The 18,937-nt window shown below is 40.6% G+C and overlaps 1 protein-coding gene across 1 annotated transcript in view; it reads right to left on the bottom strand.

The window, feature by feature from the left end:
• Positions 1-18,608, bottom strand: part of SLC44A3 (solute carrier family 44 member 3) — a gene marked incomplete at both ends in the record, with an annotated part of 90,645 nt that extends 72,037 nt beyond the window's left edge. The window contains 5 exons of the mRNA XM_079727374.1: positions 11,138-11,231; positions 12,157-12,293; positions 14,502-14,644; positions 18,002-18,109; positions 18,582-18,608. Of these exons, the coding sequence (XP_079583500.1) occupies positions 11,138-11,231; positions 12,157-12,293; positions 14,502-14,644; positions 18,002-18,109; positions 18,582-18,608 (509 nt within the window). The remainder of the gene's footprint in view (positions 1-11,137; positions 11,232-12,156; positions 12,294-14,501; positions 14,645-18,001; positions 18,110-18,581) is intronic.
• Positions 18,609-18,937: the final 329 nt, after the last annotated feature.

Below are 18,937 nucleotides of genomic sequence, written 5' to 3'. Positions count from 1 at the left end.
AGACCTGGGGCAGACAGGTCCTGGTAGAAAGCAGCATAGATGGCAGGTGGGAGCACAGCCACCTAAACTCCTGCAGCCACAACGTCCTGACCTGAAGCCCCAGCCCACTCCACACCAAAGCCTTGCACCAGATCTGGGATGAACACAACAGAGAAAGGGATGCAAACTTGGGCTGCTTCTAAGCAGAGCCGTGGGGGCCCACAGGTCCTCTGTGACCGCACGGGCCTCACTTGCTTTAGTATTCACCTCCCTAGGGGTGGGGCACGCACTCAAGGGCAATAGAGCCTGACTGAACGTGACCTTCAGGGCTTCTAATCCAACAACTGGGGACGAGACCCTGCCCCTGACAGGGTGACAACAGCCACAAAGCAGAAGGGAAGCCCCACCTCATATCCTGCACAGGGTCTAGAAACTAGAACATGAACTACACCTCCTATCAAGGGGATAATGGCCAGCAAACTCTGAGGAAAGACCTGGCTGGCAGCCATACCCAAGCCAGCAACTTGTACCAAAGACATTGGACATGCACAGTCTACACAGAGATGCTCCCACATAAAAACACCCCTTCAAGACCACAGTAGATAATTGTGTCTCCTAAATTTATAAAGACAGAGAAAGTTAAATAAAATGAAAAGGCAAAGGAACTACTCCCAATTAAATGAAAAAGAAAAATCCCCTGAAAGAACAAACAATGAAACAGACCTTTCCAATCCACTACACCCCAAGTTTAAAAAGTTGGCAATAAAAATGATAACTGAATTAAGAAAGATTATTGATAGAAATGCAGATCACTGTAACAAGGAGCTAGAAACTATAAAGATGAACCAATCAAAAAGAGACAATTCAACTGCCAAGATAAAAACCAATCTAGAAGCAGTTAATATCAGAATAAATGACACAGAAGAATGAATAAGTGACTGGAAGATAGAATAATGCAAATCACCCAATCAGAACAGCAGATAGAAAGACAAATGAAAACAAATGAAAGCAACATACGAGATCTATGGGATAATATAAAATGTACCAACCTACACATAATAGGCATTCCAGAAGGAGAAGGTAAGGGGGATTGAAAATGTATTTGAAGAAATTATGGCTGAAAACTTCCCAAACCTTAAGAAGGAAACATATAACCAGGTGCAGGAAGCACATAGGGTCCCAAACAATATGAACCCAAACAGACCCACACCAAGACATATCATAATTAAGATGGCAAAAGTTAAAGAGAGGATTCTAAAGGCAGCAAGAGAAAAACAAAGAGTCAGTTACAAGGGAACCCCCATAAGACTATCAGCTGATTTCTCTGCAGAAACTTTGCAGGACCTGAAGGGAGTGGCAAGATGTATTCAAAGTCCTGAAAGGGAAAAACCTAGGATGCTCCACCCAGCATGATTATCATTTAGAATAGAAGGAGAGATAAAGATTTCCCAGAAAGGCAAAAACAGAAATCATTCAGCAATACTAAACCTACCCTAAAAGAAACATTGAAGGGTCTTCTCTAAATAGAAAACCCACAAGAATTTATAGGAAAGGGAAAATCATAATAGAAAAGGCAAATATATAAAAGGATTGAAGATTACTTAAATAAGCCAGTACATAGATTAAACAACAATAAAAAATTGTAAAAGCAATTGTAATTACAATAAATAGGAAAAGGATAAGCATGAAGATGTAAAATATGACATCAAAAGCACAAAATGTGAGGGGGGGGAGTATAAAAATGTAGATCTTTTAGAATGTGTTTGACCTTGAATGACTATTAGTTTAAAGCAAGTAAATAGATATAGTTGTGGGTCAACATGCTTGAACTTCATGGTAACTACAAATCAAAAACAGAATAGAGGGCTTCCCTGGTGGCGCAGTGGTTGAGAATCCGCCTGCCGATGCAGGGGACACGGATTCGTGCCCCGGTCTGGGAAGATCCCACATGCCGCAGAGCGGCTGAGCCCGTGAGCCATGGCCGCTGAGAGTGCGTGTCCGGAGCCTGTGCTCTGCAACGGGAGAGGCCACAACAGAGAGAGGCCTGTGTACCGGAAAAAAAAAAAAAAAAAAAGACAGAATAGATTCACAAAAAACAAAAAGAAAGGAACTCAAGCATACTACAAAAGAAAGTTATCAAATCACAAAAGGAAAAACAAAAAGAAGAAGAAGTGAATGGAGAACTACAGAACAACTGGAAAACAAGAATTTAAATGGCAGTAAATACATACCTATCAATTATTACTTTAAATGTCAATGGACCAAATGCTCCACTCAAAAGACATAGCATGGCAGATTGAATAAAAGAAACAGGAAACTACAATATGCTGCCTGCAAGAGACTCACTTCAGGGCAAAAGACACTCACAGACTAAAAATGAGGGTATAGAAAAAAATATTTAATGTAAATAGAAACAAGAAGAAAGCAGGGGTAGCAATACTCATATCAGACAAAATAGGCTTTAAAACAAAGGCCATAAAGAAAGACAAAGAAGGACATTAAATAATGATAAAGGGTTCAATACAAGAAGAGAATATTACACTCTTTAATATTATGCACCCAGTATGGGACCTCCTAAATACATAAAACAAATACTAACAAGCATAAAGGGAGAAATGGACAAGAATACAATAACAGTAGGAGACTTTAACCCTCCACTGACATCAATGGACAGATCATCCAGACAGAAAATCAATAAGGAAACAGAGGTCCTAAATGACACAATAAACCAGTTGTAACTAACTGATATCTACAGGACACTACATCCAAAAAAACCATAATACACGTTCTTTTCAAGCGCACATGGAATGTTCTCCAGGATACACCACGTACTAGGTCACAAAACAAGCCTCAACAAATTTAAGAGGATATAAATTATTTCAAGCACTTTTTCTGACCACAAGAGTATGAAACTAGAAATCCAATACAGAAAGAAAAAGAAGAAAATACTAAACAACATCCTACTAAAGAAAAACCCCCAAAAAACAAACAAACAAAAATGGACCATGATGAAATCAAAGAAGAAATTGGAAAATACCGAGACAAATGAAAATGAAAATATAACCTTACAAAATCTATGGGATGCAGTAAAAGCAGTTCTAAGAGGGAAGTTCATAGTGATACAGGCCTTCTTCAAGAAACAAGAAAAATCTCAAATAAACTACCTAACTTGTCACCTAAAGAATTAGAAAAAGAACAAACAAAACCCAAAGTCAGCAAAAGGAAGGAAACAATAAAGATCAGAGAGGAAATACATAAAATAGAGATAAAAAAATTGAAAAGATCAATAAAACCAAGAGCTAGTTTTTTTAAAAAGATAAACAAAATCAACAAACCTGTAGCCAGGCTCACCAACAGGAAAAGAGAGAGGATCCAAATAAACAAAACAAGAAATGAAAGAGAAGAAATAACTTATACCACAGAAATATTAAAACATTAGAAAATACTATGAACAGTTATATGCCAACAAATTGGACAACCTAGAAGAAATGGTAAAGTTTCTAGAAACATACAGCCTGCCAAGGCTGAGTCAAGAAGAAACAGATAATTTGAACACACATTACTAGAAGTGAAAAAGAATGTGTAATAAAAAAAAAAAAAAAAAAAAAACTCCCTGCAAACAAAAGTCTAGGACCAGACAGCTTCACTGGGGAATCTTACCAAACATGTAAAGATGAACTTATACCTATCCTTCTCAAACAATTCCAAAAAGTTGAAGAGAGAGGAACACTCACAAATTCATTCTATGAGGCTACCATCATGCTGATGCCAAAACCAGACAAAGACACTACCAAAAAAGAAAATTATAGGCCAATATCTTTAATGAATATAGATGCAAAAATCTCAACAAAATATTAGCAAACCAAATCCATACATAAAAAGGATCATACACCATGATCAAGTCGGATTAACTGCAGGGTTGCAAGAAAGGTTCAACATATACAAATCAATCAATGTGATTCACCACATTAACAAAAGACAAAAACCACATAATCATTTTAATAGATGCAAAAAAATTTGACAAAATTCAACATTCATTCATGATAAAAACACTCACCAAAGTGGGTATAAAGGGGACATATCTCAATATAATAAAAGCCATTTATGACAAATCCACAGCCAACACAATACTCAACAGTGAAAAACAAACACCTTCCCACTAAATTCAGGAAAAAGACAAGGATGCCCGCTCTCACCACTTCTATTCAACATAGTATTGGAAGTCTTAGCCACAGCAATCAGACAAGAAAAAGAAATAAAAGGTATCCAAATTGGAAGGGAAGAGGTAAAACTGTCACTATTTGCAGATGACATGATACTCTATGTAGAGAACCCTAAAGTTTCCACACAAAACTACTAGAAGTAATAAATGAATTCAGCAAGGTAGCAGGATACAAAATTAGTATACAGAAATCTGTTGTATTTCTTTACACTAATAACAAAATATCAAAAATTTTAAAAAGTCCCATTTAATATCTCATTAAAAAAAAACCACATAGGAATAAAATTAACCAAAGAGGTGAAAGACTATATGCTGAAAACTGTAAAACATTGAAAAAGAAACTGAAGAAGAGTCAAAGAAATGGAAAGACACCCCATGCTCTTGGATTGGGAGAAGTAATATTGTTAAAATGGCCATATTATGCAAGGCAACCTACAGACTTAATGCAATCCCTATCAAAATACCCATGACATTTTTCACAGAACTAGAACAAATAATCCTAAAATTTATATGGAACCACAAAACCCCATATTGCCAAAGCAATATTGAGAAAAAAGAACAAAGCTAGAGGTAAAACCCTTCCAGACTTCAGACAATGCTACCAAGCTATGGTAATCAAAACAGCATGGTACTGGCACAAAAGCAGACATATAGATCAATGGAACAGGATACAGAGCCCAGAAATAAACCCACACACCTATGGTCAATTAATATACAACAAAGGATGCAAGAACATGCAATGGAAAAAAGACAGTCTCTTCAATAAGTGGTGCTGGGAAAACGAGATATTTGTAAAAGAATAAAATCAGAACATTCTATAACACCATATACAAAAATAAACTCAAAATGGATTAAAAACCTAAATGTAAGACCAGACACTAAAAAATTTCCAGAGGAAAACATAGACAGAACACTCTTTGACATAAATTGTAGCAATATTTTTTTGCATCTGTCTCCTAGAGCAAAGGAAACAAAAGCAAAAATAAACAAATGGGACCTAATTAAACTTAAATGCTTTTGCACAGCAAAGGAAACCATCAACAAAATGAAAAGACAGCCTATGGATTCAGAGAAAATATTTGCAAATGATGAGACTGACAAGGGGTCAATATCCAAAATATACCAATAGCTCATATAACTCAATACTGAAAAGATAAACAATTCAATTAAAAAATGGGCAGAGAACTCAATAGACATTTTTCCAGTGAGGAAATGTAGATGGCCAACAAGCACATGAAAAGATGCTCAACATTGCTGATTATTAGAGAAATGTAAATCAAAACCACAGTGAGGTATCATCTTGCACCAGTTGGAAGTGCTGTCATCAGAAGTCTACAAATAATAAATGCTGGAAAGGGTGTGGAGAAAAGAGAACACTTGTACACTGTTGGTGGGAATGTAAATTGGTATAGCCACTAGGGAAAACAGTATTTAGGTTCCTTTAAAAAACTAGAATTAGAGCTACCATATGATCCAGCAATCCCACTCCTGTGTATATACCAGAAAAAATGAAAACTCTAATTCAAAAAGATACATGCACACCAGTGTACATAGCAGCACTATTTATAATAACCAGGACAGGGAAGCAACCTAAAATGTCCATCAACAGATGAATGGATAAAGAAGATGTGGTATATACATAAAATGGAATATTACTCAGCCACAAAGAAGAATGAAATACTGTCATTTGCAGCAACATGGAGGGACCTAGAGAATATTATACTTAGTATAATACTTAGTATACCAGACAAAGACAAATACTATATGATATCACTTATAATGTGGAATCTAAAAAATATTATAATACAGATGAATCTATATACAAAACAGAAACAGACTAATAGACATAGAAAACAAACTTGTGGTTACCAAAGGGGAGAGAAAGGGAGTATGGGATTAACAGATACAAGCTACTATACATAAAATAGATAAGTAACAAGGATTTACTGTATAGCACAGGGAATTATATTCAATATCTTATAACAACATATAATCAATATAATCAGAAAAAAATTACTGAATCACTATGCTGTACACCCAAAACTAACATAATATATATATTTTTAGGAATTCTTAAGAAATTTATTTATTTATTTATTTATTTATTTTTGGCTGCATCGGGCCTTCCTTGCTGCTCGTGGGCTTTCTCTAGTTGCGGTGAGCGGGCTTCTCATTGCGGTGGCTTCTCTTGTTGCGGAGCACGGGCTCTAGGCTCGTGGGCTTCCTTAGTTGTGGTTTGCAGGCTCTAGAGTGCAGGCTCAGTGTCGTGGTGCACGGGCTTAGTTGCTCCGTGGCACATGGGATCTTCCCAGGCCAGGGCTCAAACCCGTGTCCCCTGCATTGGCAGGTGGATTCTTAACCACTGTGCCACCAGGGAAGTCCCCTAACACAATATTGTAAATCAACCATACTTCAGTAAAAGATTAATGAATGTATGTACCTTCACAACTGATGAATATTGATGAATTACCCTCAGGATCCTGCCTCAGGGTTGTATGGAAGTGCCTATTTCCCTACACTCTTGCCAAGGTTGTTTTTTTTTAACATGTTGCCAGTCTATGGGGTGAAAACATTAGAATCTTAAATGGAATTTACCCTATCGTGAGGGAGGTTCATTCTTTTTTAGTATTTTTAAAAAATATTGTGCTTTTTCTCTGCAGCATCTATTCATATTCTTTTTTTCATTTTTATATTGAGATACTGATCTTTTAAAAGTTGACTAGTAAGACCCTTCATAAATTAGAGATTAATCTTTTTTATATGAATAGCAAGTTATTTGCCTGTTAATTTTGCTTCTAGTGTTTTGTCATGCAGAAATATTTGCTTTTAATGTAGTCAATGAATTTTTAATGTTATGCCTCCTGAGTTTTAAGTCATGGTTAGAAGCCTTCCTTACTTCCAGGCTATAAGAGAATTCTCCCATGCCTTCTAGTACTTCCTGGTTTCACTTTATATGTTAAAATCTTTAATCCATTTGGAATTTATCCATATAAGCCACGAGGTATAGATCCAGCTCTTCCCTCTGGATGCCTACCCAGCTGTCCCAACCTACATGTTGAATAGTCCATCTTTTTGTCACTGATTTGAGATTCCATTTTTTTTATCATTTACTAAATTCTTATAAGAATTTGGGTCTATTCCTGGATTATATAATATCTTTCACTGATCTTTCTACATATGAACTAGTACCCAGCATTTTAATTATTAAACATTGTTTTAAAAACTGGAAGCGCTGGTTTTCCTTCATTGTTTTTCTTTTTCAGATTTTTCTTGGCCATTTAAGAAACTTTTTTCCTTACAAACTTACATCAGCTTATCTAGCTACTGAAAAATTCCTGCTATTATTTTTATTTTAATCATGAGAAACCTATTGCTCAACTTAGACAGAAATAACATCTTAATAATGTAGGGAGAAGTAACATTTTTATAATGTTGAGTCATACTGTCAAGAACAATTTCTGTCTTCTGATTTGTTCAAGCTTTCTTTGTAGCTCAGGAATATGAAAGTTTTCTTCCTGTGGCTCTTGTACATTTCTTGTTAAATTTATTTCTAGGCACTTTTGTGTTTTTGTAGGTGCTTTTTCTTACTATGGTAAAAGGAGTCTTTTCAAAAAACATATGAATGCTACAGATTTCAGTATATTTATCTTGTTCCCTGCCACCAAAGTTTCTTGTCATTTGTAGCTTTTCATTTAATTTTCTTACCACCTACAGAGTAATAATTTTACCTCCTGCTTTCCAATTTCTAAACCTCTATTTTCTTTTTCTTTGCTTTTACTAAACAGTCTTAATACCAAAGAATCTGAATTGTTTTGAAAGAAAATGTTTTCTGAACTTTCATTTAGTGTTTCTGAAAAATAAGTTCAGATATATAGATTCAATGTCATTTTATTTTTCCCCAAACATAATTTTCCCTAAGAGCTTAATTTTGTCAACATAGTTTGTTAAACATGGTGCTTTTTAGGCATTTAACTTCCCTGTACTGGTAAAGAGTGACCCATCTTACCCCGGAGAGTGATGGAGAGAGGCATGTAAAGTGTGGGTCACCCCTGGTGACCAGCTAGCTGATAGGTGGCTGACCAGGTAGCTGCCTATGGAGTACCTCATTAGCTGGGGCAGGGGATGTGTCTATTGGCCACAAACTGTGGTTTCTTCCCCACTTCTGCTTTTCCTCTCCCCACCAGCAAAGCCACTCAGATATGCTGGAAGTAATTTGGAGAGCTGACTGTATATTTAGGTGACTCATATATGGAATTTATTCAAGCAAACAATGCAGTGACATGCACAGGCACCAATGTGAGAGGCTAGAAACAGAATTTACTGGAGGGAAAAGCCCAAGCCTTTTACATTTTAAATATGTGGGGGACTCAATATACAAATATTACACTGAACACCAAAAGGAAAAAGATATGCTTGCTTGTTATCTTCTGCAGTATTTTTTCACTGCTCTTAGAAGCTCATTCCTAGGTATACAAATCTTCTTGATATTCAGTCATTGCTCTAAAAGGGTATGTTATACCTCACGTGACCAACCCAGAAAGAAGAAACAATTGGCTTAGTCAAAAAGAGGTATTTAGAAAATGTGCTTTGGCCGTATAGCCACACTTCTCATGTTTTCAAGCTTTTCACTCTTGGCACTACTCTTCCATGATAAATATGATAATTTCCATCTTAAAACAACCACTTGCTTGTGTAGGAAAAGGAAATGGAGCCCTGGAGCCTATTTCTATCTCCCTAACTCCATCCAAGAAAAGCCAGTCAATCAGCAGTTTTGTCTTCACTTGAAAAGTTAGTGTTGGAAAGGTCTGCATTTAAGGGGTGAAAGGAGTAGGATCGGCTTGAGTGGAAGAAAAGATGGTGCCCCGAGGATACAGTGTACAGGACCATCCTCCCGGCCCAACGCGCCCCCCCGCCCCCAAGCTTGGTGTGAGCCTAAGGAGGCCATTTGTCAGGCAAAATAAAACCAACGAAGTCTTGATTGTTTGTTTTGGGTTATAGGAACAAATATGGACGCTGTTTGGGTTTGAATGCCAGCTCTTCCATGTGTGCAACCTTAACCTACCTCTGCATCAGCTTTCTCAGCTGTAAAATAGGGTTGAAACAATATCCACAACACAGAGGTTTTATGAGGTCCAAGTAAATTAATACATGTAAAGAGCTTAGAAAAGTACCTGGCAAGTATCAGAGCTCAATAGATGTTTGTTATCATCATCAATATCAAGATATAAGCTTCCCATGGAATTACAGTTACCATTCCATTTACAGTAAGAGGAGAGTTTATCCAACTCTGCTTAAATTACAGCCTTAAAAATTCTATTCTCTTTCAATTCCTTCTGTGGGTCCAGTTACAAATAGTGTTCTTTAAAAAATCCTTCTCAAAAGACAAACACTGCACTACATTACTTATATGTGGAATCTAAAATAGTTAATCTCACAGAAGCAGAGAACAGAATGGTAGTCACCACAGGGGAGGGAGGGAAAAGGGGAGATGTTGGTCAAAGGGTATAAAGTTAAAAAAACTTCTCTCCACCTGTTAAATAATTTTCTTTCAAGTTACTACAGCATTTTGGTTTTTTCCCCTGGATTTAGTTATGTTTCATTGAGACATGCTTATGACATCTAACAAAAATCAGAATTAAAAAAATAAGATATTATAGAAAAATGATATGGTATTCTCCTCTGGAAATAATTCTCCCCTCTTTCAATTACTTATAACACAAAGTATTTATTTTAGAAAAGAAGGGCACAAGGATGGTTAACTATATTCTTCCTCCTATTCTGTTAAAATCTCATTTTTTAGCACCTGCTATCTCAGAATTTTTCAAGCTGCATTTGCAACCTGTTAGAAGATTATGAAATAGATTACTTTTTTAAAAAGTGAAATAGAATAGAAACTATTAGTGTGAATCATATGCAGTAAGAGGAAGTCTTGTTTTGTGAGACTTTTATGTCTGTTCCAAATACAGAAGTATGTATGAAGGTATGTATGCTGGGGTTGTGATGTAATACATGTCTTACTGTGAATCCCAGTCACGAGTTTGATGAACACTATAGTAGGGGGTTGGCGTGATGCCTTGGTTCTACTTAAATTGTCATTATCTTGAAGGGATTTTGCACAGAGGTCTCATTCACTGTAAACATATGTACAATTTTCAAAAGAATGGTAATGCAAAATAAACCCAAGTCCTCCTTCAGTACATCTCAGCATCTTGATGGTGGCAATGATTATTAATTGCATTTTTCCCCTTAGTCTTCTCAATGGCTCACATGTGAGCCATTTACCATGGCAGTGCAACTACTGCTTCACCATTACAACTTTAATTATAGGGACCCTCCTCTGTGCCAAGTACTGCCCTAGTTGATTGGGATGAATAAGACGCTGAAAGCAGTTCGCTGAGTGGTGTTCTTGAGAAGGACCTGTTTTCTATTCTCATTGAGAAGAAAGGTGTGGACTCATTTGGCCTTGTCCACCAAGGCCTGTTTCTTATGGAGAAATCTAGAGCTAAAAAAAACTAACAATGTCTGGTTGCAATAAAAAAGCAAAAGTAAATGATTTCTACTTTGTAATAAATAGCTGGAGTAGAAAAAACACACCAACTACTTTATAAAATCATTCATTTGGTAATAATTCATATAGTACTTCTTTGCTAGCTCCAGGGTTGTCATTTGAAGACTACGTGTATTTTTACTGTTTGTTGAGTTTTCTCCTTATTTAGCCTGGTTTCTAATCCATTGTCCTAAGCCAATATGTATATTGCAAATAGCCCCTCCTTGTTTATCCCTGGCCTTCTGTAAACCATAAGCTCCCTGCGGGCAGGGGCTCTACTGGATATCTCCTTTGCGCTGCTTTCTGTGATACCCAGAAGAGTAACAGCCTCCCACCAAGTACCCAATAACTTTTGTTAATGGATAAGGAAAATGTATGGAAGCTTTTACCTTGGAGGAACTGGTAGCCTGGGGCACAGCGAGTCTGCATTTGGATTCTGGGTGTAGTTGAAGGAATTCAAACTATAAACACACAGGAAGGACCCTGGAAGCAGAAGACACACAGACTGTACCACCTTCCTACATTGTGCTCATCTTTCTAGGGGAGCCAGTAAGGAAACCATAGTCATTTTACCAAACTGGAAAAAAAAAAACCCAGAATAAATCACTCAGGTTTAGAAAACAGGTCTCTGGATGACCTAAGACAAAAAGAATCAGCATCAAAACTGAGACTGAGCTAGGTCCTCTCTTTTTCTCTCTCCAAAATGCCAAATTCAAAACTGAAAGTTATATGATAGGTACTAAAACGATAGGAAGATGAATTATTATATAGGATTCATATTTTTAACCCAGCCTTGCAAACAGTTTTTAAAACTCTGGCACCCCATTTCACAGTCAGATGAAATTTGCAGTGGGTTGTCTCGAATTTCTTTTTACTTTCCTTTGTTTATCTAACGCTTAAAATATAAATCTGAAAAGCAGGCTCAGAGCAAGTTACACAAATGCTTTTGGAACAGCTTAAGGCTATCCCACTGGTCAGTGAAACTATCCATGGCCCGAATATCTTAATGAAAGAACATGCCTGTCGGCAATTCAACCCAAAGCCTGTGGGTGCCTCTCTAGGACTGGATGTGCCAAGTGCACAGAGCTCTCTGACCTCCATCTGACCTTGCCTTTGGGCCCTAAATGTCTGCTGTCTCCTCCTGCTCTCTACGGCAGACCAGTCCCTGGCAGTTAGCAGAGAACAGCTAGGGTTTCAGATGAATTCCAGATAAACCTGAATAAAATTGAACAACTCAGGAGAAAATGTTTATGGCCCTTCCTACACAAGGAGAGGCACCCACAGGAAGGACAATTTCCAGTTTTGCAAAGAAAGCCAGGGCAGGGCAAGTTATCTAGGTCTGCACAGTTTACCCTGCTGTGGTCCCCAGCCTCAGAAGGAAGAGTGTACCCCATCCCTCGGTACCTACCACTGGTGTTTGCAAAGAGCTGGACCTCTTCCAGGGTATTAAGCTGCTCTTCAGGACAGCTGGACACACAGAGAATGGTGGAACTGAACCTCACATCCTTGACTTCCAGGTTGCAGGAATTCATAAAAAACACGTGTCTAGGAGACAAATGAAACAGGAGAAGAATGTCGTAGAGCATTTCCTGTCATTGAGTTTGATTGTGGGACTTAAAAATATCCACATGCTATCAAATGTAGGAATAATTAAGGCAAACTTTCATCATCAAATACTTCCACATAATTTAACATGTATTATGCCTACCTGGGTTCATCTATGGAGTTGTACAGCTTGGGAACCATATTCAAATGTTAACAAAACTTCCCTTTTCCAGATTCAGCATTTTCTGGGACGTTGATTAACACTAGGGAGTTCTCCAAGGAAGTCATTGAGGAAGGGAAAGGACTGATTAAACTGTCCCTGGTTTGCTAGGTGAGGCCAGTGCATGAACTACTCATGAAGTCCACAGAAAGCATATTTGCACCCAACAGTGTTCAATTATACCTCAGAGAATAGCTGAACCCAGGGAAGTGAGAAGTGGAGAGGAGGAGACCAAGGCTGTGAATTAAAGGCTTACCCCTCCCCCTGCCTCCCAGTTTGAGGCAGGAAACTCATGAGACCCTTCCTGCTGCAGCTGCCCAGCCACTGGGCACAAGAACAAAACTGGTTGTTGACATTAACAGGGTCACATGCTGGTTGGCAGTGGCAGCTCTCAGGCCCATGCCCTACACTTAACCGGGTTGCTGAGAGCAGAGGAATGTCAGACCAAGAGCCCTGTAGGCAGTCCTCCAGGGGAGGGAATGGAGAAGGGGTGCCAGAAGCTTCTTTTTCCTCCAGTTGGGGTTGGGAGAAAGGTGGGTGGTGTAACAGGAGACGGGGGAACAGATTTCCTAGGTGTATGATAAATACGTAAATACGTACTTTATTCTACTTATTAATTTAAAAAAATTGTACTAAAATACACATAAAATTTTACCATCTTAAAGCTTTTACGTGTGCAGTGGCATTAAGAACATTCACATTGCTGTGCAGCAATCACTACCACCCAGAACTCTTTTCATCTTGCAAAACTGAAACTCTGTACCCATTTAATAATAATTCATCACTCCCAAACCCTGGCAACCACCATTCTACTTTCTGTCTCTATGAATGTGATTACTCTAGATATCTCATATAAGTGGAATCATAAAATATCTTTTTGTGACTGGCTTATTTCACTTAGCATAATATCCTCAAGATTCATCTATCTTGTAACATGTGTCATAATTGCTTTCCTTTATAAGGCTGAACAATATCCCAGTATATATATATACACATTTTGTTTATTTATTCATCTGCTGATGGACACTTGGTTGCTTCTACCTTTTGGCTATTAAGAATAATAAAATATGTACTTTTCATTTCAAAGAGGATGACTATTTCCCAGCATTGCATTATGAATACAATGTCTAAACAGGAGCACAGGTGCATCTGGGGAGCCCCTTCCTCTCCTGTCTTCTTTGTGAGTGACACCCACAAGTGCAGGGGGAAATGCCCCTCAGGCAGTCCATGTTCAGCAGTGCAAAGCCCCCCTCTTCAAGAGCAAATTCAGGGGTAGAGGAGGCCTGGTCAGAGATTTGTATTTGGTGATTCTAAACTTATACTCAGGACCTATCTAGACCTTTAAGATTTCTTTCCTAGGAGCTGCTTTTGATTATTAAGTCTTGAAATTATCACAAAGCTGTATCCATCTTAGAAAATCATGGCCAGGGATTTCTCTCCCCTCAGGGGATTCCTGTCTCTTCTCTCCCCTTTTTGTTTCTGTGTTGGAGTCGGTGGGAGAAATGTGAGACACCAAAGCTGAGAGTGCCGTAGCTGAGAGTGTAGGCTGGGGAGGGAGTGGGACACAGGTCCCCAGCATTTTCAGGTGGGATTCAGGTATTTCCACATAGAAACAATACTGTGGATGGTGTATAATTAGTAACATGATTCTGATACATTATGGCTAATAATAGTGACAACTAACATGTATTAAGCCTTAGCTTATGCAGTGTCTCAGTGGATCCTTAAAACAACCTTGTGAGGTGGGTCTAATAACCAGTTTAAAAAGATGAAAACTCAGCTCAGAGAGGTTAAGTACTCTGCCCAATTTCAATTTAGGACTGGCTGATTCTAAAACCTGTGTCCTTACTACCACACACATGCCTCCCTCTCTTGAGTTGGGCGAACAGAGTTTTGAGTGGGAAAAGTTTCCAGGTTCAAACGACTAATTTATACAAAGTTTTGAAATCTAGCCCCTCTGTAGGTTGGGGACTTACTTGAAAACTTACTTTTTTAGGGTCATGTCCTGCCCCGAAAGAGGGGCCCCTTCTACTGGGGAGTTCTTCCTGCCACACACGTTGCCAAAGCTGTCGTAGCCAAAGAGGAGTCTTCCTGTGGCCCCAGCCATCACTGAGTAGCCCATGATGAACACCTGGCAAGACCCAAGTAGCCGCCATGAGAGCCTGGCCAAGGGCTGGAAACCGGTCCCCCATATCCTTGGATGTTGATATAAAATGGAACCGGGTGGAAACGAATCTCCCCAGCATCACTGCACTTTCCTCCTTCATCAGTAATACCAGCAAATCAGAGCAGTTAGTGCGCTGCTCCTCTGGTATGTGCTTTAACAGGTTAGGGAGGGAGAACATTCTAAAACACTGAAGCAGATTCCTCTCTATTTTCTCACCAGTTTGTGCTTCTCACCTTCTTCTCCAAGAGTCTGTCATTTTTTTCTTCTTGGCCTAAGTTCACCAGGATAATTCAATTTTTTCCACTTGAGGTTCTTGTTTTATCTAAGGTCATAAGCAAGGCTATGCTGCCTTCCCTGAGGTTCTATCCATCTGTCGAACCCTTACTTCCTTCCACCTCCCTCAACTTTTCTTTTTGTCTTGTATTTAGGGGATTCTAACCCTCTGTCCATAACAAGTGAGAAAATGGTGTTTTGGAGTAAGTCCTTAAAAATACACAAGATAAAGAATCTCAGGAATTCTGCTGGACAAGAACATCATGCAATCTATAGTCACTTTTGTCCAATTCCGTAATGAATGTGGACTATTTAAAATATTCAGCTCAAATGACTGTTCCCTTAATATGCATTGACGGGCCCTCTACTCGGATTGAGTCTGTATCTTCCCATAACATAAGCTTAGTGTTGTAAGTTTCTCAATCTACAATGTGTAGAATACCATTTAATACTTGGAATCTATGGCACTGGTATCATATGTTCCAAAGGTACATTGTCCCAAAGTCAAATATGTTTCAGATACTCTACATTCATTACTAATTTAGGAATCAAAATAACAGTCTTAAAGTGCCCAGTGTGTGCTAGAGACTCTGTTGCTGAGGGACATAGAAACAAACACAACCGAACCCCTGCCCCCGAGGAACTCAGCCTAGAAGACAGGCAGGGCTCAGGGCTTATAAACAGCTGGCCTCCTGGGGAAGGAGGCTCTCTGCCCCTCCTACTCCGCTAGCACCCCCTCAGGCTTGAGGTCAAACTCCAGGATGAGTGGGTCACCCTTGCCGGCGGACAGACCCCTTACCCTTTACTCTGAGGCTATGGCTCTGGGTGTGACCGTGGGCCCATGTGGCTGACGTGATAGGCTGACCCAGCCCCCAGGTGCTGCCCTCCTGCCCTTCCTTCTGGAGTGTGGTCAGATCCTGATTGGTTTTGGACTTAGAGGGAGGAAAGGAGTCCTGGGCTTTTGCCCGGCTCACCAGAGATCTAATAATGAAGCGATATTTCCCATTTATCAGCATTCTTTGTTAATGTCCCCCTTGGGAAGCTTGTGGGGAGGAGTGGAAGGTTTTTTTTGGGGGGGGGGTTTCTGGGGGAAACAGATTTGGGTAATCCTGAGTCCCTGTCATACTACTACTACTTTAAACCATCAAAAGTTCTTTCCAATTTCAAACACACAATTGCAATTCCAAACAGTAGGCGTGTATAGCGGTTATGGTGGGGTTATCAAGGAGGTCACCATCAACTGTACTAGGGGAGATCTAGAAAAAGGAGTCTTGAAAGATGAATAAGAAAAGGCAAGGTGGGAGAGGACACTGGAGAGGTAGTAGAGGCAGAGATGGTCCAGGATTTGAGCTGTTCTGTTCTGTGTCTTACGCACATATAAAGAAAGGCTGGCACTCTTTCTGTTTATAATAGACTGTCCCTGCTTAGAATTCTGGCCCCTCACCCCAAACCTCCTTTGTCTAGCCCTAACTCAGGGCAGCACCATCAATAATCCCATCCTGCATGTGCCTTGTCACTGGTCAGGATGTCACAAGAAAGACCAGAAAGCCGAACAGCAGAGGCAGAAAAAACACTCCTTGCTATCTTGGCTGTGGTTAAAAAAATGTTGCAAAGGTACTAAAAGCTAGTCACCTAAGGAAGAACTATCATTATTCAAATTTAACATAGTAAAGAGAATGTGGGCATTTCAGATTTATTTTGCAAAGGACATATAAATTTAAAGCAGTTTCTAGCTCTGTACCACCTCTCAGATGGTTCTTAATTCTTCAGGCTGTGATGGGACATCTACAAATCCTTTCCTCAGAAAGCCGTTGGTTGAAGGTTTGGTAGTGCTGCACTAGGTCTGAAATGTAGAGGGGCTAGGGAAGATCATTAACAGCCCAAGTTCAAAGCTGCCAGGTACTGGCAAAACAGCTGCTCCCTGCATTTATACAATAGCAGATCCAGAGAGAAATACCAGCATCTGTGGGCAAGTTTAGGTGGAGGTGTTGTAGGTACAGTTTCTCGCAGCTCCTAGAGAAGAGCTCCAAGGGTCATAATAGAAGCAACACAGAACATTCAATTATGCCTTTAAGGACCAACCTTCCATTGTGCCTGTTACCCATCTGCCTGTGAGAAACCAGTGGGTAAGTCAACAACTGAATAAAACGCCTTTCTTACTTGGAAAGAAGAACAAATATATTTTAGGGTTTATTCAAATTTGTTTCCTTTCAACAGAGGTAATTATGTGATAGCTATTGTCCAGCTTTATAGATTGATCATTTACCATGCAGCAAATTGCATGGCTCAGTCTGGAATGGATGATTTCATGAACATAATCTTTGAAGAAGTTGAGTGAGCTTTTTTCTGCTGTTACCTACAACTCAAAAATAAGTACAAAGGCTACAAGATTCAGCTTCCAAGAGACCCTCCCAGGACAAAAATGGCACAGCATAATGAGGTCTACCATCAATCAGACACACCTGGAAACTAGAGTAGGAAGGGGGAATCCCATTACCTATCAAACTAGAGGGTTCACAGCAAAGGCTTGTTTACCTATTAGCTGCTAAACACAACATATGGAGAGGGCGTTACACTCAGCTAAAGTAAGAAGAATTTATTGATATTTCTAGGCTTACACTGGATTTCCCTTTGTTAGAGGAACATTTTATCAATATTTGGGGGGCTGAGATGAGATGGTAAAAGAACTTCCCCTCAGTGAGCTGGGATAATGAGACCACATATTGGCCTATTAAATAACAATCCCACTGCAAAAGGTGGTTTTCATTTCCTAATGGAGTCTCGCATTAGAAGGCGACTGACAGCAATAAGCCAGCCTCTCCAATTTACCGAGCCCAGGAGGTTGAGACACCTGACAGGAATTTCAGAGAACTGCTGTTTACCCTGCGGTACTGGCAGATAGATCGCTCCCTGAAGCACAAACTTTAACCTCGTACCACCCGGAACCTTCTCCCCAGGAAAGGTCCTGGGGACGCTATTTACATTTGGGGCTATCTCAGGACACACACACATACTCTGGTCTCTTCCCTGCCAGGCGCTCACACTTACCAAACCAGCCCAAAAGAGAAAGAACAGGAACAACCAGGCCTTATCTGTGCATTTCCTATAAATCTGAGGTCGCCACTGTCTTTGCCTGGGGGTTCTCTCCGTGGAAACCTTCCAGAAAAAGAAGGAAGAGTATTGAGGAAAACAGGATAATCATATAGGTCCCAACCTGGAAAATGAATCGAAACTTACTTGAAGACTGCTCAGAATAACCCATTCTTTTTTTTTTTTTTTTTTTTTAAACGTGGCCGCCTGAAGCTCTCATGGAGCCTTTGAAACACCTGTCCTGTGCAGAGCGGATGTTAAGGTCCCAGTCGCCGAGTCCTTACCTGGAGGTGCCCCTAGAGGCGGCCCCAAGTTGGTGCTGGGCGGCCAGCCCCTCCCGCGCCTCCGCCCCAGGAGTGGGGTCCGAGGTCCTCCCCGCCAGGTGCCCCCAGGACGCGGCGGCGCCGGGGGGAGGGGAGGGCGGTGGGTATTGATCCGAGGGGATCCGGGGAGGCGGAAGCGTCCGGGCGGGCAGGTGTTTGGAGGGGCCCGAGCCTTCCCCCGCGGTCCCTCCCCCGGGGCCAGGTGCAGGCCTTACCAGGTGCTCGGCGCGGAGGCACGGCATCCTGCGCTCCGCCCCAGGGGCCGCGCACTGGGAGCCCACGCAGAGCCCACGGCGGGCCGGCCCGGGACCCGGCAGTCAAGCGGGGGGAAGGGGCGCAGCGCCGCCCCGCGGCCGCCTTCGAGCGCCACGGACCTCGCCCCGAGTGCTGCCCCAAGGGGCCCCCCGCCTCCGGCCCCCGCGAGCACCCGGGCCGCCCGCCTCAACCTCCTCGCGGTGCGGCGCCCGGGAAGCCCGTGTCGCCCGCTGAAGCGCGAGGTCCCCGCTGGCCCCGCCACGACCCTGGGCGCGTCCTCTCTGGGGCGTAATGAGCCGGCGGCCACCGCAGTGAG

The sequence above is a fragment of the Hyperoodon ampullatus genome (assembly GCF_949752795.1).
Source record: "Hyperoodon ampullatus genome assembly, chromosome: 2".
Taxonomy (NCBI): Eukaryota; Metazoa; Chordata; class Mammalia; order Artiodactyla; family Ziphiidae; genus Hyperoodon; species Hyperoodon ampullatus.
This window is presented reverse-complemented; position numbering and strand designations above follow the sequence as displayed.